The 26,736-nt window shown below is 38.1% G+C and overlaps 1 protein-coding gene across 2 annotated transcripts in view; it reads left to right on the top strand.

The window, feature by feature from the left end:
• The window catches only part of EYA3 (EYA transcriptional coactivator and phosphatase 3), a 97,244-nt gene that overhangs the window by 34,311 nt on the left and 36,197 nt on the right, over positions 1-26,736 (top strand). Inside the window, exons 4-8 of one of the 2 annotated variants that reach the window (XM_042954211.1) lie at positions 2,725-2,804; positions 8,801-8,867; positions 11,342-11,478; positions 18,932-19,069; positions 26,386-26,471. In XM_042954211.1, the coding sequence (XP_042810145.1) occupies positions 2,725-2,804; positions 8,801-8,867; positions 11,342-11,478; positions 18,932-19,069; positions 26,386-26,471 (508 nt within the window). The remainder of the gene's footprint in view (positions 1-2,724; positions 2,805-8,800; positions 8,868-11,341; positions 11,479-18,931; positions 19,070-26,385; positions 26,472-26,736) is intronic. The other variant, XM_042954212.1, reaches the window with a different exon arrangement.

Raw genomic sequence — 26,736 nt, 5'->3', positions numbered from 1 at the left:
ACCACCATCCATCTCTAGAACTTTTTTCATCTTCCTAAACTGAAACTCTGTATTCATTAAATAATAGTTCCCCATTTCCCTGTTCTCCCAACTCCTGGCAACCACTGTTCTTTCTGTCTCTGTGATTTTGACTACTTTGAGTACCTCCTTTTAGTGGAATCAGACAGTATTTGTCTTTATGTGACTGGCTTGTTTTATTTAGTGCAGTGTCTTCAGGGTTCATTTATGTCATAGCATGTGTCAGGATTTCCTTCCTTTTTAAGGCTGAATAATATTCCATTGTACGTCCAAACCTAATTTTGTTTATTCATTATTGGTTGATTGTGTTGATTATTTATCAGAGAGAGCGAGAGAGAGAAGGGAATGAGCAGAGAGAGAGGGAGAGACAGCATGGAACCTGATATGGGGCTCGAACCCATGAACCATGAGATCATGGCCTGAGCCAAAACCAGAGTCGGATGCTTAACCAACTGAGCCATCCAAGTGCCCCTGTGTTGATTATTACAAGAGTTCTGCTGAATAAGAATCAAGCATTTGTGATGCTCCTCACTTTTTAAAGAGTTTGGGTGTTTTTGCTTTTTAGAGGGAGAAGTCATTTTATTTGAGAACATCTTTTTTTTTTCACCATGCACAACTATTAAGCAAAATTTATGTTTATATAACTGTGAAAATAAATGTTGAGATAGTACATAATTTTTCTAGATTTAATAATTTTATTTATTTTAAAAAAATTTTTAATGTTTATTTTTGAGAGGGACAGACAGAGTGCAAGTGGAGGGAGATACAGAATCAGAAGCAGGCTCCAGGCTCCAAGCTGTCAGCACAGAGCCCCATGTGGGGCTCGAACACCCAGACTGCAAGATCATGACCTGGGCCAAAGTCGGACACTTAACCTACTGAACCACCCAGGCGCCCCTAGATCTAAAATTTTAAATGTTTAACAAAGTACTAGGGGCACCTGGGTGGTTCAGTCCAATTGGGCATCCGACTCTTGGTTTCATCCCTGCTGACAGCTCAGAGCTTGGAGCCTGCTTTGGATTCTGTCTCCCCCTCTCTCTGCCCCTCCCCTGCTTGCTCTCTGTCTCTCTCTGTCTCTCTCTCTCTCTCTCAAATATAAATAAACATTTAAAAATTTTTAAAAATAAATAAAAAGTTAATTACATTTGAGGAAAAGTTGTTTGAACATTCAGAATATACCAGGAAAAAAAAACTATATTGATATTACACTTGAATATTAGTGGTCCATTCAGAAAAGATATGAGAGCCTTAAGAATTTTGATGCTGTGGTGGTGTCCATGTGGCTCAGTCGGTAGAGCATCTGACTTCAGCTCAAATCATGATCTCATGGTTTGTGAGTTCAGGCCCTGCACTGGGCTGTCTGCTGTCAGTGCAGAACCTGCTTTGGATTCTCTGTCTCCCTCTCTCTCTGCCCCTTCCCCACTCATTCTCATTCTCTCTCTCTCTCTCTCTCTCTCTCTCTCTCTCTCAAAAATAAATAAACATTAAAAAATTTGAGGCTGTGTATTTTTAATGTAAATAACATTTATTTTAAAAGTTTTGCTGCGTAGAAACTATTCTTGTTTTGTATTAGTCAGTCTTACCTTTCCAGATATATGGAGCCTCTCGTACAGTGTCCTCTACTTCTCCCTAGAGTGTAGAATAGCAAAGTGGATTTCTTTCTAGGAAACACGAATATGGAAAGGATGCCTGGGCTGGGGAGAAGTTGTAATATAATAATAATGGCTACAGTTAAATTGTCTGTGTTCTAGTCTCTCAGTACTTTTTATATGTTAACTAATTAATCCCTACAACTACCCTATGAGTTAGGCTCTATTATTATCCCTCTTTGACAGTTGAAACTGGAGTGCAAAGAAGTACCCAAAGTCATTAAGCTAGTTTTGGCAGAGTGGAATATGAACGCAAGCAGTCTGGCTCTAGAATCTGTAGTCTTAATCATTATGCTAACCTGGTAGTTGAGGGAATAATAAAGAGTGGAAAGTAAAGTAGAAGGAGGAGGGAGTTAGTTAGTTAGTAAAATCTCCATTCCAGAATTTCAGTGAGAATCTTGCCAACATTAAAGTGTGTGACATAATGACTTGTTCTCCCAGTTTATGTGATTTACCTTTTGCAATTTCTCTGAATTTCCCTTATAACTTAAAAAAAAAAAAAAAAAGGTATTGTTCCGTCTGGGATATGATAACAAATTTAGAAAAACATTTTTTAATTAGAGAAGAAAAATATAGCAGAATGAACCATTTTAAGGTTCAGAATCCCCTTCTGGGAAGCAAGCATATGTAATTTGAAAAAACTTTTCAAGTGATTATGAGAATCACTTTCTGAAATCAGACATCTCTCTACTTCCCTGTGGAACTTTGGAAACAAAGCAACAGTGCAGTTTTAAGAGTTGTGGAGGTTTTTTTTTTTTCCCCCTACCACATGGTCTTTAGAAAAACTCTGACTTGCCTATAACTCACCTAGAATTTCTGACTGATATGAAAGCGGAAGGGGTCTAGTGATATGAGAAAGAACAGTCACATGCTGAGGGTACACTACCCTTGACCCTAGCTCTTCAGGTAGCTGCTAAAACCAATAATAATAATACCATGAGGAAGACTTACTTTGCCTCTTACTTGTATAGCCTAGGAAGAAATGGGTTTGATGTAATCACTTTAAGCAATGCAGCAAGTCCATGAGGGACTAATGTATTCATTTTGGTTCTCTCAGTCAAGTGAGCAGCCCTGAAGTCAGTGATCAGAAACCTGAAACTTCAAGCCTTGCTTCAAACCTTACCATGTCAGAGGAAAGTAAGTACTATATTCTGTGCATGATGGAAGAGGTATTCCTATAGGTAATGCTGTTCTTTTATAATTGGTTTTCACTGACTGCCTTTTTTGTCCCATGTGTACAGAAGCCTTTCCTTTCCGTGTGTGTGTGTGTGTGTGTTCATCCCCGTGCTCCCATATAAACTTTATTGACATACCAGCTGAGGGACAAAATCGCATGGAATCCACGTACCTGAGGAGTCACACTTGACTTTATTTTTGTTTTGAAGTTGGATGTTCTTGGGGCTCCTGGGTGGCTCAGTCGGTTGAGCCTCCAACTTCGGCTCAGGTCATGATCTCACAGTCTGTGAGTTCGAGCCCCGCGTTGGGCTCTATGCTGACAGCTCAGAGCCTGGAGTCTGCTTCGGATTCTGTGTCTCCCTCTCTCTCTGCCTGTCCCCCGTTCATGCTCTGTCTCTCTCTGTCTCAAAAATAAATAAACATTAAAAAAAAATTAAAAAAAAAAAAAAAAAAAAAGAAGTTGGATGTTCTATAGGTAATATGCCTTACCATCAGAAAAGTTTGTAGGCCAACCTCTGACTGCTCTTCTGGAGGCTTTGATGTTTTTCCACCTTTCTAATAACCAAATGATTCTACTTGTCAATTTATGCCAAAAAAGAAAAGTAATCCCCTCAGAACCCGAGATTGATAGTGGGCCCTAAGGGAGATCCAGCTCAATAAGATACATCCTCCACTTACCAGCCTACTTTCTCTGATAGAACAGATGCATTCATGCATGGACAAAAGTTTGTAGAGTGTTCTGATTTATTCTTGCAGAGATGTAAGTTTCTCTGGCATACCCACATACTCCTCCAGATTGCCTCCATAGGGCAAATAGTGCTCCCTGAAATTAAATCTCATTGCCCCTCCATATTTTACCACACACTTTAAAAGAATAAATTTGTATTCTTTATTGTATTCTTTAAAAAGATACTTGTTTAGGGGATGTTTCTTCTCTTAACAGGTTATGCTTAACCTTATATACTTCCATATATTAGAAAATGATATGTCTTGAGTTGTATATATTATTCTAGTGGTTCTCAAACTTTTAGCATACTTAAGAATCATCTGGAGTGCTTATTTGTAGTGTAGAATTCCAGCCTCATTTTCATAGATTATCACATTCAATAGATCTGATGTGGATGGGAATCTATATTTTCAAGAAGATAGGTGATTCTTTTTTTTTTTTTTTTTTTTTTTTTTAAGAAGATAGGTGATTCTGGGGCGCCTGGGTGGCGCAGTCGGTTGAGCGGCCGACTTCAGCCAGGTCACGATCTCGCGGTCCGTGAGTTCGAGCCCCGCGTCGGGCTCTGGGCTGATGGCTCAGAGCCTGGAGCCTGTTTCCGATTCTGTGTCTCCCTCTTTCTCTGTCCCTCCCCCGTTCATGCTCTGTCTCTCTCTGTCCCAAAAATAAATAAAAAAAAAAAAAAAAAAAAAAAAAAAAAAAAAGAAGATAGGTGATTCTGATGCATGTGAGAAACTGTTCATTCTGTGGGAAACTGCTCTAATCAATGAAAAGTCTCTCTAATTTTTTTAATGTCCCACTCATCCCCAAGAAATAAACCTGTTCCTTTTATATTCAAAGGCCAGGAATTAAGTTGAATCTCTTGCTGCTTCTAAATGATTTTTCTCTTTTTTCCTTCAAAAACTCTAGTTCCTTTGAAGTCTATATTTATGCCTCCCCCTACCTTTCTTTTTACCCTAGACTGAACTCCTAGTCATTTTGCTCTTTAAAAAGTAGATCTTTGTTTTTTTCTCCATCCAAACTCTTACTGTTCTTAGTGATTTCAAAATCCATGTAGATGACTTATCCAATCAGTACCCATCATCATATCTGCCTGCCTTGATGTCCCATTTTACTCAGCAGATATTCTTTATTATAATAATTCTATTACAGATACCTTCAGTAACTTTGCCTCTTGAGCTATTCTTGCTAAGCCTTCTTGCAAAGCCTCTCCTTGCTAACCCTTCTTGCTAATTTAATATAACTCCCCATCTTCTCCATAGTGTATTCAAATAGCTAAATATTGGCTAAATTATATACCTAGTTGACTTATTACAACGCCTCAAGTAGGCACCCATCATGCTTAGAAATCCTATTGCATTTCCCCATCTCCCTAATGAGTTTTACCTTTTGATAATTCACACCTCTTTTCCTCTTAAAGTACCTATACCCTCACTCACCTTTCCTCATCCTCAATTGATGGCTCCTTTGCAAATAGCAGTTGTCAGACAAGAAACTCCCTTACCACCAGATCTTCAAACCTACCTGTGTATGTACCCGTGTTTTCTTGCTTCATTCTCATCAGAATGGAAATAGTATTCTTGCTCCAGAGGTAAGACCTTTTGTGCTCTGTGTCCAATCCCTTCTTACCCTCCCCTAAGACCACTCCTGTATCATCACATTCTTCTTCTCTTCTTTTAAACATTTTTTTTAAGTTTATTTATTTTGAGAGAGAAAATGTGCTCGTAAGTGGGGGAGGGGCAGAGAGAGAATCCCAAGCAGGCTCTACGCTGTCAGCACACAGCCCAGTACAGGGCTTAGTCCCATGAACGGTGAGATCATGATCTGAGCCGAAATCAAGAGTTGGATGGTTAACTGACTGAGCCACCCAGGTGCCCCACATTCTTCTTCTCTTCTTAATTCTTCCTCTCAGTGAAGAGACATGACCCAGTATCTGTGGTCTTAAAACACAAACAAAATCTTCCTTTGGTTCCGCATTCCCCACTAGTTTCATGCCTTTTCTTTGTCCCATGACCCATTGGAACCTCTGGAAAGAATTGCCCCCTTTTTTTTTTCTTTTTAATTTTTTTCTAATGTTTATTTATTTTTGAGAGAGAGAGAGAGAGAAAGGAGCAGAGAGAGAGGGAGACACAGAATCCGAAGCAGGCTCCAGGCTCTGAGCTGTCAGCACAGAGCCCGACGCGGGGCTCAAACTCAGAAACCGCGAGATCATGACCTGAGCCGAAGTCAGTCGGACACTCAACTGACGGAGCCACCCAGGAGCCCCTAGAGTTGCCCTTTTCTTGTTTTCTTGTCTCCCATTAATCCTTCAGCCCTCTCAAATTTTGCTCCTGTCACCACTCTTCCAATGAAATTGCTCTTGTCAAGGTCATTAGTTATTTTCAGTTACTGTGAGAGTACTAGTTCTAGTGCATGTTTCTCTCTTCTCATATTCTGTCTCACCATTTTTCCTCCCGCCTTTCTCCTTTCTTGGCCCTTCTTCCTCTGTCTGAACTCCGGATGTTGGTGGGCTTCAGGATTTATTTTGAGTCCACCATCTTTTCTCTTTCTGCATCCTCTCATCCATTACATTATTATATTACTTTAAATATTGTATACATTGTTGAGGCGCCTGGGTGGCTCTGTTGGTTAAGCATCCGACTTCAGCTCAGGTCGTGATCTGACGGTTCGTGAGTTTGAGCCCCACATCGGGCTCTGCACTGACAGCATAGAGCCCGCTTTGGACCTTACGTCTCCCTCTCTCTGTCCCTCCTCTACTCATTTGCGCTTTCTCTCAAAAATAAATAAACATGAAAAAATAAAACAAATATTGTATACATTGTTAATGAATTCCAAATTTTTATTTCCAGTCTGACCTCTCCCCTGATTTAACTGCCTATTTGACATTTCCACTTAGATATCTGAAAGGAAATTCGTACTTAAAATGTGTAAAAGTATTTTATTCCCTTAGCCCCTATCAAACCTCTTGTCCCAAACTTCCCCATTTTAGGAAGCGGTTTCATCGTCCCTCTAGTTGTTCAAGTTGAAAACGTAGGAATTATCCTGTATTCCCCTGTTTTCCTTAGATACAAATCCATCAGAATGTCCTGTTAGTTTTACCTTCAGAATATATTTCAAGGTTGTGCCTCATCTTCACTGCTGCTATTCTAGTATTAGAGCAGCTTATGCCTTGACTGTTTATAATCCTTTCATGGTTCTTAAGTCCAGCAAAGATAAAGCCTCATTCATTCTATAGAGAAGTAAATATTGAACCTAAATCTCCCAGGATGTTTTGTCAATCTCTTCGAGAATTAAATTAAATCGGAGGAGGAGAGGGGTTGGGGTTTTGAAAGTACTTGTCAGCAGAGAAGGAACCATTATGCAGAATTCAAATGAAATTATGTTTTATGTGATGGATGGTAAGAACTTTAGACCTAATTGAGATCTCCTTCATTTTTGTCAAAATGATTATGGATATGGGGCGCCTGGGTGGCTCAGTCGGTTAAGCGTCCAACTTCGGCTCAGGTCACAATCTCGCGGTCCGTGAGTTCGAGCCCCGCGTCGGGCTCTGGGCTGATGGCTCAGAGCCTGGAGCCTGTTTCCGATCTGTGTCTCCCTCTCTCTCTGCCCCTCCCCTGTTCATGCTCTGTCTCTCTCTCTGTCTCAAAAATAAATAAACGTTAAAAAAAAAATTAAAAAAAAATGATTATGGATGAATGTGATCTACAGCAGTAACTACTTTTTAAAAAATTTTTTAATTTTTTAATTTTTTTTTTTAATGTTTTTTATTTTATTTTTGAGACAGAGAGAGACAGAGCATGAGCGGGGGAGGGTTAGAGAGAGAGGGAGACACAGAATCCGAAGCAGGCTCCAGGCTCTGAGCTGTCAGCACAGAACCCGACGCAGGGCTCGAACTCACAGACGGTGAGATCATGACCTGGGCCGAAGTCGGAAGCTCAACCGACTGAGCCACCCAGGCGCCCCCAAAAAATTTTTTAACATTTGTTCATCTTTGAGAGACAGAAACAGAGTGCGAGCGGGGGAGGGGCAGAGAGAGGGGGAGACACAGAATCTGAAGCAGGCTCCACGCTCTGAGCTGTCAGCACAGAGTCCGACGCGGGCTCGAACTCACGAACTGCGAGATCATGACCTGAGCTGAAGTCGGATGCCCAACCAGCTGAGCCACCCAGGCACCCCTAATTTCCAGTACTTTTAAAGACCTTGAACAATGACAGTGGACAAGATCTTTTATGCCTAACTCACAGATGTCGATTTGTCTCACTTTTGGGCATGAATTGGCCCCTCATCATGACCAGAGTTCCCTTTTTACTTCAGACATTCAGGAAACCCAGCTAGATGTAAAGTTAGTTGGTTTACTCTTAATCCCTATAATAGAGCAACCTCCTTTATAGATGTTAAAGGAAGTTCTTGGACAGTTCAGGGGCCTGGTACAAGTTCTTTATCATATAATTCTGTCTACAACATGGCCTGAAATTGTGCCTAATAAATAGGATTCTGCTACCTGTCAGACTTGAGCTGAATATTTACAGATGAAATCATGAGGGTCCAGCCTTCACAGAAGCTATTTTAGATGAAGTCATGGGGGTCAAAGAGGACACTAGCTGTGAAAGTCTCTTTACTTGATGGTTCATCAGAGAATCACATCAGTTCCTCGGATCTGTCTTTGCTTTGCCAAACTTAAAGCCTTAACTACAAAGCTGAAAAAATAGTGGTATAGAAGCATACTTGCATCTTTTGCTGCATTATACTCAGCACTAGCAACAGTTTTCTAATAAAACTGGGTACTTCCCCCCAAATCTGTCTTCCTGCAAGTCATTCTTAGGGCCTTTTACTCAGAATAGTGGAAGCACCCAGAGAATGAACAAACTGAAGAAATACATTGTGGTTTCTTAGATCTGGATCTTACTTTTGAAGGTTGCCTGTGAATACAGTGAACACTTAGGAGGTTGCTTCATCTATGGTTTTAGCTCAGTGATGGATGAAGCTAGAGATGAGCTGGAACTAACCTTCAGCTCTTTTCCATACCCCCCACATTCTGGCTTCTTTCACTGTCTCTAAAAGTCTCTAAACCCATTACTGTAAGAGAGAAGTATTTTCTATTGCATAGTCTTCCTAAATTTCTGATGTCCAAGCTGTATTGTGTTATTTGAAAGACTATACAGTGAGATATGTGGTTTTCTCATTTCATTTTTGGAATGTTCTAACTTTTTACCTGGTGATATCTTTCTTTCAGTTATGACATGCACCGATTACATCCCTCGCTCATCCAATGATTATACCTCACAAATGTATTCTGCAAAGTAAGTTCAATAATTATTTCAAAAATCTATATGCCTTTAGGTTCATTTCAAAATTTAATTTGATACTTAGCTTATTAAGTTGACATTTAACTTAATTTCACCTCTCTTGTTTCTGTTCCTACACCAATTTTTTTATTCCCTCTAAATGTAGAGTCTCTGTAACATACTTTTAAAAAGTAGATAGTTGCCTGGAATAGATCACTGTTGCCCAGGAGCTTGCTCTAAGTGAATAGTCACTGAAAATGAAAATACTGTTAGTTATCAAAGCATAATACTGATTGACCTCTGATCATTCTCGCTTTCGTCTACCTTGATAAATCAATAAACACAGCTCAAGCCAGTCTTCTGGCGGGACTTCTCAGCTTAATTGTTTTAGGAATGTCCTGAAAGTAGAACTACGCTTGAAGTTAGGCGTAGTGGGTTGCAGTCACTAAGAGGCAACATTTTGGGCCTTCAACAGGTAAGATCAGCATTTAAGATCCATAAGTTAATCATCTCCGGGATGAGTAGGTGCAGAACCGTGCATATGCCAGACTACCAGTTGTGTGTTAATAAAGGGTGAGCCTGCACATAAATTGATATACATGGGTGTGTTATTAAAGTAGGATGAATTCCCAGGTGCTTACGTAGGCAGAACACAAAGAAATTGGTAACAGAGGTGTCTGATACCCATGGGACTGTTAAAAAAAGAAAACTGATAATTTTTTTTTCTTTTTTGTGCCCATTTTTACCTTTTGAATTTTTAATCAGTTAAGAAATAACTAAAAGGTCAACTCAGTGAGTTCTTCAAATTCTAATCTGATCTGGAATACTAAGAGCACCTTTGGGCCAGTCATTTTCATGTGATTTTCTTCTGTGAAATGACTGAACTTATTATTCTCTGAGATCATTATGAAGGAGATAAGAAAATACTTTGAGCTATAAAGACACTATAGGAAAAAAGGATATTGTGATATTTAGCATATCTGGAGATCAGTCATTTGAAGTCACCAAGATTTAAAATTTTTGCCATGTGACTTGATTAACAACTATAACCTGAGCTATTTCTTGGTCTCATATCTGACTAGGAAGAATAGATGTGAATATGTTGCATATTCCAAATTCATTTGCCTACTCAAAAAATATTTACATACCTGTTGCGTTCAGAACACCTTATTTGCTATGCCTTCTGTCTTAATTCAGACATCTTTAGCACTTACATGAACCATTGCATTATAGCTATTTTTTAACCGAACCTCTATTTTGACTTTCTCCCCCTTCTAATCCATGTTACAAGGCAATGTCAAATTAATCTTTATTAAAGAACAGCTCTGATCTTGTCATTCTTTGCTCAACAATTTCAGTGACTCCTAGTTGTTTCCGATTGGTCTGAACTCTTTTAGCCTGGTGTTCGAGGTCTTTGCTGTCTTTCTTTTTCTTGCTGCTCCCCTTTACATACATCCTTTAATATAATCTCTTGTCCTTGCAAGCTTAAGCCCTTGTTTTCCTTCCTCTATACCTTTGCCAGAGTTTTTCTCTTTTCCTTAAATACCCATTCTGTCCCATTTCTGCACATTTTATCTGCTCAGCTCACATAGCCTTTCTTCATTTTGCTTTCCCCCAAAGCTGGAAAAAATCTTTCCTGTTCTGAAACACCCCTTCCTTACAGTATTTTATTGTTATGACTTATGTGGTACATAAAACACTTGATTACATTATAAGTACAGTATAACTCACCAAATAAAATAACTTGTATCTAAAAATTCAGTGCATAAAATGTGGGGCCATTTTATTGCATGGACAAAATGACCAGGTCATCTAGCTAAAAGTCCCAGAAGTTCCACTGCTGAATTCAAATTCCTGCTAAACCTGATGTGGTTGGCAGCAACTAGTGGCAGGTGTATTCTGGCTTGAATGTCTGTGGGGAGATTCCGAGTCCTGTCTGGGACTTGTCACATTTTATTAGTTACCTGGCTTCTATTTTGTAGACTTGATCTGGGAATATTGGGGCCCACCTCTGCTCCCTGTTCTTTGATGTGTAGTGGTCGCTTGCTTTTTCTTTACCAGTCTAACCCTCTTTTTCAAGTCCTACTTTCCCTCTTAGTTTGGCCCAGAGGGCTGGGTGGAGAATAAGAGCCATTTGTGAATCCCGTTCTGTCCAGTCTTCTGTTATGTTGGGGTTTATTCTCTATGTAGATAAGTTTATCTGTCTTTGTATCTCACAAGGGGCCTTGCATATAGTATATCAAAAATGGTCACAGCATGGTAATTGGACCTTGGGAGGATATTAAATTTTCCATAAAATTGTTTCTTAGGTGATTGTAGAACTTGGAAAGGAAAAATTAGTTTTTTCTGGCCATAGTAAGAGACATTTTATGTGGAAGGTTAGTTTCCTCATTGCTGATTCTTTGCTTTTAGTGGTATTAGCTATTTCCTCTATTATTCATTAAAAATAAATCACACATGAAAGTTTTTGTTTTCTTGAACTTTTCCAGACCTTATGCACATATCCTCTCAGTTCCTGTTTCGGAAACTGCTTACCCTGGGCAGACTCAGTACCAGACACTACAGCAGTCTCAACCCTATGCTGTCTACCCTCAGGCAACCCAAACGTATGGACTACCTCCTTTTGGTAAGGCATCTTATTATAAGCAGTTTCTAAGACTATTGATTTTATCCCCCAGAAACTTTGATCTTTCCCCAAAAGTCAAGTATGGCTCATCAGGATGCTGAAAGATGGGTTATTCTTTACAGAGTACCTACTCAGTTACAAGTGTGATAAAAGTTGGGTGTGCAACTTTTCCAACGGTATATTTGATGCATGTTAAATAAAACTAAAACTTTCAGTACTCACTTGTTTATCTATTAACATTTAGCTATTTCCAAGGTACTAAACCTTGACTGTAAAGCTTGGAATCTTTAAGTGTTTGGGAAACTCTTTGAAGAATTACTGTTAGTTTCTTTATTATAAAACATGTTACCATGGTTAGGTAAGCATAATTAATACATTTTAAGGTGATTCAGTTTCTTGCTAAAACCAGGTAATCTAAATATCCAGAAAGAATATGCCTTCTAGTTTACTCTCTCTCTTTTTTTTCTTTTTGTCAGTCTCTCCCTCTTTCCTCCCTCTGCCCCAAACTGATCAATTGTTACTCTGCTGAACCAAAAAGTCATCTTAGAATGAGGAGAACCCCCAATTTTGCATAGCCTTATTTTGTGCATAGTTTGTTCTTTGGTTTTAGGCATCTTGGACATGAACTGCGAATTAGAATGCTTTACTCGAAGTCAATTTGAAACTCCTTGAGCGCTTAATATCTGCGCTGATTTTTCTTTCTGTGTGTAAATTGATATATGTAGGGTGCTTTATTGCCCATTCCCTGGTTTCCTAGAAACTAGTTTTAGAAAATTGAGAGAATCCTGTATTATTTTCACATATGCAGCGTGTTAAAATTATATCTCTGTAACCTTTACCAAAACTAGTTGGAAATTAAAAAAATCATCTAAACAGATTGCCACAGATTCTGGATGTATTAGTGCTGCCTGCCTTTGGTTTCTACATTCCTACTTTTCCTGGCCCATTTGGCTAGTCTTTATGATAGTGACAGCTTTCTTAGTTTTAGGCTTGTTAGCACTCCTTGGCTTCTGAAAACTACTAGAAACAAAAATGGGGGTTATGTTTAATGATAGCGGTAGTTGATAACTTCATGAGAGAAGACAAACAGCTCTTGTTTCCCTGTTTGTAAGTCAATGCCTCCACGCATGTCAGTATCAGCCAGTTTACTAAAATCTTAAATTTGTTATATATGTAACCAGCCAAAACTGAGCAGTCCTTTTGGAAACAGAACTCTCAGTATATGTTTGTGCTTATATCTTTGTGGGTATGTGAAAGCTAATTTTTCAACAACTAACTAGTAACAACTAGCAAGTATAAAGTAAGTATTTTTATATTGGTTTTTTACCTTCTGTTTTGATTTAAATTCATTATCATCAATTCCAGAGCCCTTTATGACATTGTTGAACAGTTGGTCATTCCTGCCGTTCAGTATTAAATAAAACTCCTATTATATCTCTGAACTCAGATTATGGAATACCTACCATAATGCTATGTGCATATTGTAGTATCTTTTATGATCGCTGTGTTTCCCTTGTATTAAAGAAAAAAAGAAAATTGTATGATAGATCCTTGTTAAAAACTTGAAGGAAACTTTATATTGTAAAGAAGTATTTATAATAGTAGGCTCTTTTGTTAATTTGGTTTTGTTTTATATTTGGGAATGAGGGAGACTTGTTTCATAAATTCTTCCATCAGTATTTCTAAGAGAAGAGAATCAGCTAAATTGACTTAAGTAATATATGAAACTTACTGGAGGGAGATTTAGGTTGGGGTAATGTGAATGATAGATATGGCATATTCTCAGAATTTATTAAGGAAATTACAGATATGGCTTTTTTTTTTCTTTTTATAAATGTGTTCACTCAAATATAAAACACTATTTTTTCTAATGAAGATTTGGCAATTTTATCTTAGTGCTGCCTATTAGCACCAAAACTAGATTTGGTAGTCTGTTATTTCAGATGCAGTGAGCTTCAGAAAATCTCATTGTAGTAACGTTATCTGATGTTTATGAAGTGCTTTATATACTGTGCAGTATGCTGAGAATAAGTACCTCACACTTTACATTATTGTCTTATTTAATCTTTAGAACAGTCCTAGGGAGTAAGTAGTAGCATTATCCCTTTTTATAGATGAGGAAACAGGCTTGTTAGAAGGATCAAGTGACTAGCCTGGGGTCATAGAATTAAGTAAATGCCTGGGATTAGAATTGAACCCAGGTCTGTTTAATTCAGAAGTGCTCATAAATTTGGTCTGTGTCTGAGAGTTGAGTTTGCAGTTAAAAAATGTTCCTTCTCTTTAAAAAAAAAAAAAAAAAAATTTTTTTTAATATTTATTCATTTTTGAGAGAGAAAGAGAGTGTGAGTGGGGAAGGGGCAGGGAGAGGAGACACAGAATCTAAAGCAGTCTCCAGGCTCTGAGCTGTCAACACAGAGCCCGACACAGGGCTCGAACCCATGGGCCACGAGATCATGACCTGAGCTGAAGTCGGACGCTTAACCAACTGAGCCACCTAGGCGCCCCAAAAATGTTCCTTCTCTTAATGAAAGGAGAAGACTAAGGGAAATCTAGGAAGCTTATATTGTAAACAGTCTGTAAAAATAAAGGAATAGTGGTCATATTCTTTTTAAGAGCTACATAGAAATGTTGTAGGACAGCAGAAAGGATTAGACAGTTAACTTCCAGTGATCTCAGTGGAGGAAAGGGGCACCCATTTATTTTTAGGGGCTCATAAAAGATTGCCTTAGCTGCCACTGTTGCAGCTTCATTTAAAAGAACTCTACGTGAGATGGAGATTTGATAATATGTATTAATAGCCTTAAGGATTAAGTTTTTGCTATTTCCCTCGGTAATTTCACTTCTAGGGATTCAGCCCATGGAACTAATTAGAGATACCCACAAAAATTTTACTAAGATATTTATCATAGCATTTATAACAGCAAAAGATTGGAAACAGCCTACACATTGAATTGAAATGTGTATGTTACATTGCAATTTATAGAATGGAAAACTATAAATCATATTCTAATAAATTTACATTCTTTTTTTTAAAGTTTATTTTTGAGAGAGCGAGAGGGAGAAAGCAGGGGAGAGGCAGGAAGAGAATCCCAACCAGGTTTCGAGCTGTCAGCATAGAGCCCCATGTGAGGCTTGAACTCATGAGCTGCAAGATCATGACCTGAGCTGAAATCAAGAGTCAGATGCCTAACCTAATGAGCCACCGAGGCGCCCCTAATAAATTCACATTCTTAAAGAATATTCAGCATCTTGAGAAAAGTTTCTTACTAATTTTAAAAAGCAACATGTAAAACTAAAAGCAATATAATATGCCAAGTTAGTATTTTTTAAAATGTATACATAAAGAATAATTTGGAAGAAAAAATGTGAGTGTTCACAGTGTAGGCACTACAGATTTGCTCTCCATTACCATGGCGCCATACCAAGTGAGGCCACTGCTCCAGCGTGTACAGGTTTCAGTTAACACAGTCCCATACAAAAGCAAGAACTGCCTGTAGTTTTTTCCTGTGCAGTGAGACTGTGCAGTTTTTTTTCTTTATACTTTCTATGTTTTCTTAATTTTCTATAATATACATCTACTCGCTTTATAATTAGGAAAAGTATTCAGATTAAATTACTTAGTATTTATAGTAAGTCATTCCAATGAGCGGTCGTATCAACAAACCAAGATATTCTTTCATGTATTTTTTCCCCTAACCATTGGCATATACTTCAGTTCCTAACCAAACTAACTTTCTCTAAAGATCTACTGGTCTGATACGTATTACTATAAACTGAGCTGCTCAAATTAGTTTGGTTAGTGACTAACCAATAGTGAAATGTTTGTGGTGAGAAAACTTGGGTATAGTTTGTGATAAGACCCCAGTGTGGGGCAGCAAAAGGATAGCACTCAGACCGACTTCATTTGCCACTGTTAGACCACCTGTTCTTCCACATCAGGATCTTGGTGCTTAAAACAAATTGAGAAGCTTTGTAGTTGTAGACATAGAGCAGTGGACTAGGAGTCAGGAAACCAGGATTTGGTTTCCTCTTCTCTGTGAGTAGTATTGCTGTATAGTCAGACCATTTGGTCATGTTCCCTGTTACTTGGAATTCTGGGAAGGGTGCTTTTAAAGGAAGATACTTATGTGCTTAAAGAGCCGGGCTACTGTGATGCTGGAGGCGGTGTTCATATGGTCTTTTATTCTTCTGTTCTTCATAAAATAATTATATATTAAATATCAACTTCATGTTTCTGGTCAAAAACATTGAAAACTACTGTCAGTAGCTCTTCCACTACTTTTCTTGGACTTTTTGCCCTGGTTTTTGACTTTATAAAGGAGCCAGTTTATAGACATTTTATACTTTGAAATTTTATTTAAAGTTTATTTAAAATTCTATTTAAACCTACCCTATGACCCAGCAATAGCACTGCTAGGAATTTACCCAAGGGACACAGGAGTACTGATGCATAGGGGCACTTGTACCCCAATGTTTACAGCAGCACTCTCAACAATAGCCAAATTATGGAAAGAGCCTAAATGTCCACCAACTGATGAATGGATAAAGAAATTGTGGTTTATATACACAATGGAGTACTACGTGGCAATGAGAAAGAATGAAATATGGCCCTTTGTAGCAACATGGATGGAACTGGAGACTGTGATGCTAAGTGAAATAAGCCATACAGAGAAAGACAGATACCATATGGTTTCACTCTTATGTGGATCCTGAGAAACTTAACAGAAACCCATGGGGGAGGGGAAGGAAAAAAAAAGAGGTTAGAGTGGGAGAGAGCCAAAGCATAAGAGACTCTTAAAAACTGAGAACAAACTGAGGGTTGATGGGGGGTGGGAGGGAGGGGAGGGTGGGTGATGGGTATTGAGGAGGGCACCTTTTGGGATGAGCACTGGGTGTTGTATGGAAACCAATTTGACAATAAACTTCATATAGTAAAAAAAATAAAATAAAATGAAATATTTTGATGGTTAAAAAAATAAAAATTAAAAAAAAATAAAAAAATAAAAATGCTGCTTCAAATTACTCAGATTTCAATCTCCCAGTTTTTCTATTCCGTTTGTAATTACCATTAGGATTCCATCAACAACAAAATTTTAGCCAATTACACTACTGAGTGCTGGGTTAAAAAAAAAAAAAAATTACAGATGGCAGTCTATTTTGCAAATCTCTTCTATAAAAATAAAATAATTCATTAGGTTGGTTTGCTGGTCAGACAAAAAAATAAAAGCAAAGGAATTTGAGGTTTGTTTCTTATTTAGCATTGGTCAGTTGCACACAAGAAAACCGGCAGAAAAAGCTTCCATTTGTTGAAGGTTGCCAAATAAAGTCAATTTACTTCCAGAAAAAAAAAATTCTATTTAAAATTATTTAAAATTTAAAACTATATTTAAAATTATTTAAATGTATATATTTATATATACTAAATAATGAGACTAGCAAAACATTTTCAGGTAATACTATTCTCAATAAGATAGTATTTTAATATAGTGTAATATAAGCATGTTCACAAATCCAACACCTAAGATTCAGAACCTATTTAGAAAAAAAATATCACCTTGATTGCAATAAACCTGAAAGTTACCATGACGTTGAAATGGCAATTTGTTTGCTAAAAAATGTGATACTCAACCACCAAGAATCATGGCACTGATATTCAAATTTCACATTATAAATGTTTAAAAAATAACATATTCAAATATTTTTAGTGTTGAAATTTAGATATAGTTAGGAGTTTAACTGTGGCTAACCTGGACAAGACTTTTTAAATGATCATAAACTGAGCGTGGAATGGGCGCCAACCCTCCTAATGCATGCTAAAGACAATGGTATTCTTCGTTCTTCTCAGATAAGTTATTTCATGTGTTTGATAGGTGAGAAAAGAAAACCCCTTTTGTTTTTTATGCTTTAAGAGTTTGGGGGAAGGCAATTGCCTTGAAATTTGGAAATTTGAAATTTTCACATCTCCCTTACATTTACTTATCAACAAATTTTACTGGTCTGAGTTGCACCTAGACATCTCAGTGCCCTGGTGAGCAGAGGGCCTTATTATCAATGCATTATATGTTTATAAATTCAGTATCAGATTAGGAGTAAATGAAATGAGTTACTGTTGAATTTGAAGCTGTGGCTGACCATGGTATTAATTTCTTACCTGGAATGTGATTGATGAACCTTCTTGGACCTAATTATTACCTTCAACAACACTGATCCAGCAACCATAGCCGTTCAGAACACAGTGCACAACCAGACAGTAAGCTTTTTTTCTAAATAGACTTTTGCATAGCCAGAATTATCACCAACACTATTCACCATAAAGGGCATCCTTAGGCTGTCGTGTAGAAGCAAAGCTTCATTTATGGTTTCCCAGTTTACTGCAGATGACAAAGGAGATAAAGCGAGAGACAAGAGATTGTCAAAATACAGATCACAGAAAGAAACAAAGTTATACAGAACTGTAATTGAGTTCTGTTTAGTCCCATCTTCACAAATCCCCATAGCCTCTGGCGGTGTCTCTGTAATGTATATATAACACAGCACACTATTCATCTTTGTGACAATACTGAGAAAATATAAAGGTATGTTCACTATTTCCTCCCTGCTGAGAAGGCAGGAAAGGATATAAATATGTTTTAGAAAGATTGTCGTTCAGGAGCATTGTGATAAAAATAAAAGTGAACAGCTATGATGTCTATCAGTATGAGAGATTTATATGTTCTGATGTGGAAAAATGTCTTTATAGATATGTGGAAAAGCAAATTATGAACTGTGTAACATCCCATTTTTATTAAAAAGAAAAAGATTAGAAAATACATAGAAGAAATCTAAGTCACTCTTACGCACACTGTAATAGTGGTTAAGTATGGGTTCTGGGATTATATATGACTTTATTTTTTCCAAGTTACATATTTCTGTAATGGTTTTAATTTATAAAAATAAGCAGGTATGTCTTTCCTAATCAGAAGGTAACAAAATAACCAACTTAAGAAGGCAGAAAAGTACTACTTAATACATTTTTAAGAAATTTGGTGCTTATTTAAAGGGTAAGTGAATTTTAAACTTCTATGAAGTGTCTCCCACCTTGACAATGGATAAATGATTTACCACTGTACATGATCATGAGGCACCCTCTACAACAAATACTCCAGTTGAGTGTCAGTAGCTTTTTTTTCTGAACCCTGGTCAGTCTTCCCCAGCCATTGAAATGAACTTATATACATATCATTATTGGGATTTTGGAAAGATTTTTGTTTCTATAGCTCCCCTCCCCAGTCTTTGAAATTGTATTTGCTTGTGGTATATTATGAGTGGGAGAATCAGTAACTTTCTCTTACAAGCAAATTTACTTTTGTTTTTAAGATTGAGGTTTTAAACCTACTGGCGGATATTTGAAAGCATGACCATGCTCCTCAGTCCTAGTGTATTGTTTGTAATTGGTCCAATTTATCTGATTCAGGTGCATTGTGGCCAGGTATGAAACCTGAAAGTGGTTTAATTCAGACTCCATCTCCAAGTCAACACAGTGTTCTTACCTGCACTACAGGGTTAACCACAAGCCAGCCAAGCCCAGCACATTATTCTTATCCCATTCAAGGTAAATAGGCATGGTTGTGTGTGTTTTATTATTGTTGTTTTTGTTGTTTTCAGTCTTCCTGTATCTTCAAATAAACTGGGTAATACAGGAGTTCTATAAACTAGAAGGGGGTGGTATTTGCATTTGTGCATGCTTTTTGTGTTAGGTAGACCAGAACCCAGGACTATGGTTCATAAGTAGTTTAGCCTTTAAATGTGAACTACTTGGTAGAATTGAAGCCTTCCCTTTTGTATGTTGGTGTCCCGAAAACCTGTCAGATTTTGTTTTAGTTTGTTCTTAGTGGCATTTTGTCCTATAAATGAGCAGAAGACTCCATGGGTTAGAACCTTGCTGACTTCTCTTACATGGAGTCCACATGGCGCCAAACATGAGGTATGTGCTGCTTTTCTCCTGCAGTGCTGCCATACCTCCGCCCCCACCTGCTGCTTCGTGGTGAGAGCATTTTTCTTGCTCAAAAAGTTCAGTCTTGTTTCTTTTTCATGATGGAAAGTGTAGCATTAAAGCTTCAACTCTAAACACCTTTGCCTTCCTGAGTTGTTCTTCTAAAAGGTTAGAATTAGGACAGGACTATTAGGAACGAAGACAGAAACGCAGAACGTGCTATGGAATGAATTCCCTACCCTTCCAGATCCAACACAGGCAATTTGTTATTGCACGACAGTGGGAGTTAATGTCCATGTACCTGGCTTCTCATCTGCCTCCTTTCTCCTGATGTCTCCCAGCTTTTAAATTTTATTCCTTTCAAAATGGGTTGCTAGAGGAGTATGGGTGGGACAGCAAAAACTAGTCTGAGGTACTCTTGTTGAGAAAGTGATGGTGATGTAGATTATGTTATTTGTTCATGTACTTTAGAGAGAGAGCGTGCACAAGCAAGTGGGGGAGGGTCAGAGAGAGGGAGACAGAGGATCTGAAGTGGGCTCTGTGCTGACAGCAGAGAGCCCGACGTGGGGCTCGAGCTCACAAACCACGAGTTCATGACCTGAGCTGAAGTCAGATGCTTAACCAACTGAGCCACCCAGGAGCCCCGATGTAGATTATATTAAATAAAATATTTTGATGCTTAGTTTTAATTGTTTTCAGTTAAATGATTGAGAACTACTTCTGCTTGATCCATTGAGAACAAACTGGTCACTACATCTTGAGATCTTGCTCTAAGTAAGATTACCTCCTAGTGGTTACTGAGTCTCCTCTTTTCTTATTTATTTTCCCTTCTTTCTTTGCCTCTTCCTTACCTTTCTTTCTCAAATGGGAATAAAGCAGGAAGGGAAAAACTAAAGAGTATGACTTTGTCTGTCTTCTCCTCTATCCCCTTTCATTTTTATGAAGTGTTTCCCTGGGTGACAGGGTTTTTAGATCCATCTACAGACAAATCTACTAGCCATGTCCCTCCTAAACAGATACATTCCTGATGACTGCACCTAAGTCATGAAAGAAAAGCAAGGAGTTCTCTTGTTTTTTATTAATAACCCTCTTCCTAGTTGTAAAATCACCACTCCTCTTGAATTTGAGAAACCTAATAGTTTTGCTTACTTCTTCCTCCTTGTAAAATAAGAGTAACTACCTTTTTAGGGTCTCTTAGGACTCTTGGTTTCCCCTGTTTGCTAGTGATGATCATTGTTGGTATTAAGCACTTACTATGTACTTAGCAGTGTGAGCAACAGATAGGTGCTACTCAGGTAATCTTCACAACACACCTATGAGGAAACTACTGTTATTAATCCAGTTCTACAGATGGGGAATATAAGATAAAGAAAAGCAAAGTAATTTGTCCACGGTCGCAGAATTAGTAAATAATTAAGTCAGCATGTAAGCGAAGCAGTCTGACCCCAAAGCATGAGTGCTGTATTTTTGATTTTCAATGTTGAAATCATGGTATCAGTTTCAACTCTCTGTTCATTAAGAACCTTTACCAACAGATATCTAATTCATTCTTCCTCCCTTTTTCTGGTTAACCTCTTGGCCCATTTTGTTGTTCATTACAACTTAGGCACAGGGTAGAATTTAAGGCAGAAGGGTTGCCATCAAGTTACCAAGTTTTGCCATTTATTCTGAAGAAAAACTTGGTGTAATACAAGTTGAAACAACTAGCTGAAATGAAATATGAGTATTGGCAGAGTTGAATTACCTGGGTTTTCTGCTATCAAGCCTGACACAGGGCTCAAACTCACGAACCATGAGACCATGAGCTGAGCCGAAGTAGGCCACTTATGTGACTGAGCCCCCCCAGGTACCCCCTCCCACTTTTAACGTCACATATCATGAATAGTGACTGTTAGCTATCCAGGGCTGCTTCACTCACACTATGTAATTACCCCATCCTTACACACACACACACACACACACACACACACACACACCAAAAAAAAAGCATTCTGTAGATTTTTTTTAATAGTCAAAACAGTAGTATCTCGTCATCATACCGCAAAGCATTCTACAATTGACATAACATATAGAATTGTCAAATCATGATATTGTACACCTGAAGCTAATGTAACATTGTGTGTCAACATACTGCAATTTCTTTTAAAGTGTATTATTTCAACCTAAAATAAAATCTACTTCTGGCTTGATCAACTCTGATCAAAACCTTTCTTCAGTTTATACAACAATGCTCATGAAACCCCTCTGTTAGGTAGATCTAACTTCTTTATATCAGTTTCTTTACTAGGGTGTGACTATGTGACCCAATCTCTGATTCTTTTCTTCAGTTGAGATGGTTTAAATGATTAGTATTCAGGTGTTAAAATTAATTTCAGAAATTTCAAAATTAATTTTAACTCAATCTTGACTTTTAATGAATGTGTTTGGCTTCTAATATTGTTGGTAGCATATGATAGTTTTTATTTTTTCCTCCCTTCCTTCCTTACTTCTTTCTAATAGTCTCTCATTGACCAGGAGATTTGTTTTTGAATAGACTTTAGTTTTTATTTTATAATTATTTTTTCTAAGATTTTATTTTTAAGTAATCTCCACACCCAGTGTGGGGCTCAAAGTCACAACCCTGAGATCAAGAGTTGCATGCTTTACCCACTGAGCCAGCAGACACCCGAAACTTTAATTTTTAGAATAGTTTTATTTTTAAGACTTTTTTTTTTTTTTTTTTTTTTTAAGAGAGAGTGCACAGAAGCAGGAGAGAGGGGCAGAGGGAGGGAAAGAGAGAGAGAGACAGAGAATCTCAAGCAGGCTCTATACTCAGCACAGATCCCACGCTGGGATCATGACCTGAGCCAAAATCAAGAGTTAGACACTCAAGGGTGCCTGGGTGTCTCAGTTGGTCAAGCATCCAACTTCAGCTCAGGTCATGATCTCAGTTTGTGAGTTTGAGACCCGAGTTGGGCTCTGTGCTGACAGCTCAGAGCCTGGAGCCTGCTTCAGATTCTGTGTCTCCCTCACTCTCTGCCCCTCCCCTGCTCACACTCTGTCTGTCTCTCAAAGATAAAGAAACAAAAAGAAAAAAAGAGTTGGATGCTCAAGCCACTGAGCCACCCAGGTGCCCCTAGAATAGTTTTGTTTTGTTTTATTTTAAGTTTTATTTATTTGTTTTTGAGAGAGGACAAGCGAGTAGGGGAGGGGCAGAGAGAGGGGGAGAGAGAATCCCAAGTAGGCTTCATGCTGTCAGTGCAGAGCCTGACATGGGCTTGGTCTCATGAAGTGTGAGATCATGACCTGAGCCAAAATCAAAAGTTGGACGCTTGACCAACTGGGGCACCCAGGCGCCCTAGAGTAGTTTTAGATTTACAGAAAAATTGAGCAGATGATACACAGAGTTACGTACCCCTCCATCTTGCACATAATTTCCCCTATTATTGACATCTTACATTAGAACGGACCATTTATTACAATTCATGACCCCATATTGGTGCATTATTATTAACTAAGTCCCTTTTTTGTTCCAGAGTCCCATCCAGCATACCACATTTCATTTAATTGTCGTGTCTACTTAGGCTCCTCTTGACTATACATACAGTTTTGCAGGCTTTTCTTGTTTTTGATGACCTTGACATGCTATACTTGAATCCCACAAATTATATGGGAATATACATGTCTACAAGATACACATGAATCCCGCAAGTATTTATTGAGCATCACCTACTCTGTGCCAGATGCGTTGCTAGACATTGAAGATCATGAATAAGATAGTAAGATTCTGCCTTCATGGAGCTTTCAGACGTGTGGGGGAAACAGAAATAAGCAAGCAAATAATTAAATAGATTTTGAAAAGTTCTCTGAAAGAAAAAAAGAATAGATTGCTGTGATTGGGAAAATAAGGAGTTAGTTTTTTAATATAGCGGTCAGAGTGTCTCTCTGAGGAAGTAGACATGCTGGGAAGGAGAGAGGGACAGACCGGGGAGCACAGTCCAGGCAGAGTGAGCAACATTGCAAAGGCGCTCAATTGAGAAAGAGCTTGTCTTACTCTGAGTAACTTGAAAGCCAAGTGAGCAAGGGTGGGAGAGAGAGATATATAAAATTAGAAGTGGGTAGAAAGCAAGTCTTGTGCCAACTTTTATGTACGATTAACCCTTAGATTAACCCTCTGGCTTTGGAGCAGTGTTGTTTAATTTAGCTGTGCCTCTCACAGTTCTGTAACCACTGTCTTCTGATTAAAGCTGTTTCTGTATATTGAGTGTATTAATTGGACCTCTAGTGGGGCGTGGTTCTCAGAAGCTTATCTCTCAATGATTCCACAGCTCCATTGTTGGAACAGGAGTGGAGACTATCCAAAAAACAGTTGGCCATGCTGTTGGCATTTGGAGAGCTAATAGCCTTCAGACATAGGTCAATAGGAGTTACTACTTGAGTTTTGTGCTTTTTGTTGCAATTTCTATTGCTGCTTTGTTTTTTAAATATGCAGTTGAATATTATTTGTTGAGACATCTATATATGTGCAAAATGATAAGTACTTTTTTTGAAATCTGTGGCTTTTTAATCAGTTATGTGTAGGGTAGGGTTTACAGTGATTGTGTACATTTTTTGGGTGAGTTTAGCTTGGGTGCAAGCTAAACAAGAGCCTAAAAAAGTATTTATTGTTTATTTAAGTATCATCTAACTCTGTCAATAGAATCTAAACTTGGTGAGGGTGGGGACTTTGCCTTGTTCACTACTCTATTTCTCAGTGACTGGAACAACTTTATGGGTACATAGAAAACTGTGGTTTGCTGAATGAATGAACTAATGGCACATATTAGGAATGATTTGATTGATTTGGCGAAAGAAGTTACTGAGTCCTATAAACTTTTAGGTCAGCAGTCCAACATTTCCTATAATAGAAGTCACTATTGCTGAAAGTAGTTTATGATTTTTAATAAGATACCTTTTAATAACTTAGTATCAGCAACCAGCTAATCAACTCATTAAACTTCCTAGCAGAGATAGTAAGAGTATATGACTGTTGTTTGTAAGGTCTACCTTTTTACCTCTAGCCCAATTCAGTAAGTGGTCTGAAAATTGTTAAATTTATAAAACCACTTTGTGAGTCAGAGTACTTCCCCCATGTATGTAGAGATCAGACATGAATGAGTTGTACTGCTAACCATTTTTAAGTTAGTAAGAAGGTAGAACAGAATTAAAATAAAGGTAAATAGGAGGAAAAGAGGAGTATATGCTAGAAGGAGGACCAAAGAAAAATTGAGCTAGAAATGGACTTTGCTGGGAGAGTTCGACTTAATAGATTAAGTAAATTACTGATTTTCTTTCCCACCTTAAATCACCTCATGTCCTTCTGTCTGTTTTATTGCAGGGCTGCCTAGCATAACATACTGGTAATAGAACCTCAGATCCACTCAAAATTCTCTACCCACAGGAGTGATTAAAATCTACTTACAGAGTCATCTAGCCTGTGTATTGGACAGTAATTCCTTATACTTGCCCTTAGTGGGGAAAAATGGGTCAGACCATGGTAGAGAAGAAAGTGAATATTGTTGAGAGGAAAACACCATCTATGAGGTTATAAAATCATTTACTTATTGGGTTTAAGAAGGTAAACTCTTAAGAGTCCTTTAGTTCCCCTGGGGGAAGATGTAGTGTAGAAAAGAAAATCTCCCTGGATAATCAGGAAATTTGATCCCTAGCTCATCCAGTTGGGAGATCACAGTTGCCATCATGACTACCACTAGTTCCCATGACAGTAGACAAATTATCTTAACTCTTCTTGGTCCCAGGTCTTTATCTGAAAGCTGAGTTGTAGCAGTAGTTGTTCCTTAGACTTTCTCTTCTAATCTCTTCTAGGTTTTCTTCTCAGCAGAGTACCCTTAGGGAAAGGAATAAGAATTCCCTCTGATTTTGATGAATACTCTCAAGTTTCTGCTTCATTTGTTCACCTGCCCTGTTCCTTATGGAGGTTTTCCTGTTAACTTTACCTCTAAAGGATTTTGTTGCTAATGGGATGGGGAGTCAGATAGTCAGGTCTACCTGATGGTAAACCCTTTATGGTGTGTGTGGCTGCAGGGGAACCGTGTCTAAGAGTGCTTATGGTAAGTGAGGGAGAGGAGTTCAAGACCAGTACCTCACAGTCTCATTTTCACTGTCCCCCTGAAAAAAGTCACTGTAACAAATACTAATCACTGAAGATTTGATTAAAACCCTGGTGGGATCTGTGATAGAAGAGTATGAAAAACCTAACTCAGATTCCTGTCCCAAGACAGGCAGCCTAAATAGCTTACAGGGTACATTTTTACCTGGAGAGAATAATATGCAATATTTTCCAAGTTTTTCCAGGCTCATTGGTAAAATCATTAAATGCCAAATCGTTGTGTTTGTTGATCCACATTAGTAATCCATTATTTGAGTAGAGCCCAAGAAGCAACTCCAGGCATGTTAGAATTTGGGGGATCAGCTCTATTTCTCAAAATAATTATGTTGCATTAGGAAAGGCATAATTTGGGGCAAGTGATAAGAAATATCACAGTATAGGACTTACCTGTGGATTTACCAGAGCTCTTGTTTCTGTTGGCTGTCAGTAAGTCACATTGCCAGTGAGTCATTTTTCAATGGCTATTTCAGGAAATAGACTGGAATGATTTGGTTTAGCTTCTGATTCTATTGATATCATTAGTATGAACCAGCACATTATATGTGAATCCTTCTAGGACTTTAATAGGAAGAATTAAAGACTCAAGCTGAAACAGAAAAATGTTTGAGTTGTTTTATTTCTAGTCAAGACTAGAGTAAGGTGTGGCATCCAAAAGAGTAAAATTAGTATTTGTTTCTTTGCCAATGTTCTTTATCTCCTTATAGATCTTAAAACACAATATACTTTCCATTTCTTCTAGCCTTTTACATGGTATCTTTAATATCTTTTAACATTCTCAATCCTATAGCTTCAAGCACAAATGCCAGCCTGATATCCACTTCATCTACAATGGCTAATATTCCAACAGCAGCAGTTTCCAGCATCTCAAACCAGGTACTGTGCTAATCATCCTGTTTGATATGGTTCTTCAAGCTTGCTCTTCTCTCCATGGTCAATTTGCCAACCTAAGAAACAACCAGAACTAGGACACTGGATGGTTTCTCAGACTGCCATCCATTTCTCTCATTACTGTGCTAAGCCTCTGAATGATATGGTTCTATCTACTCCTTTACCTACTACATGTGTCTGCCTCCTACCCAATTCCTACTAGAATGGAAGCTTCATAGGGATAGGGATTTATTTTTCAGTTTTGTTCACT

This window comes from Panthera leo, chromosome C1, assembly GCF_018350215.1.
Source record: "Panthera leo isolate Ple1 chromosome C1, P.leo_Ple1_pat1.1, whole genome shotgun sequence".
NCBI classification, from domain to species: domain Eukaryota; kingdom Metazoa; phylum Chordata; class Mammalia; order Carnivora; family Felidae; genus Panthera; species Panthera leo.
Note: the sequence above shows the minus strand (reverse complement) of the source record. Positions and strands in the feature narration are given on the sequence as shown.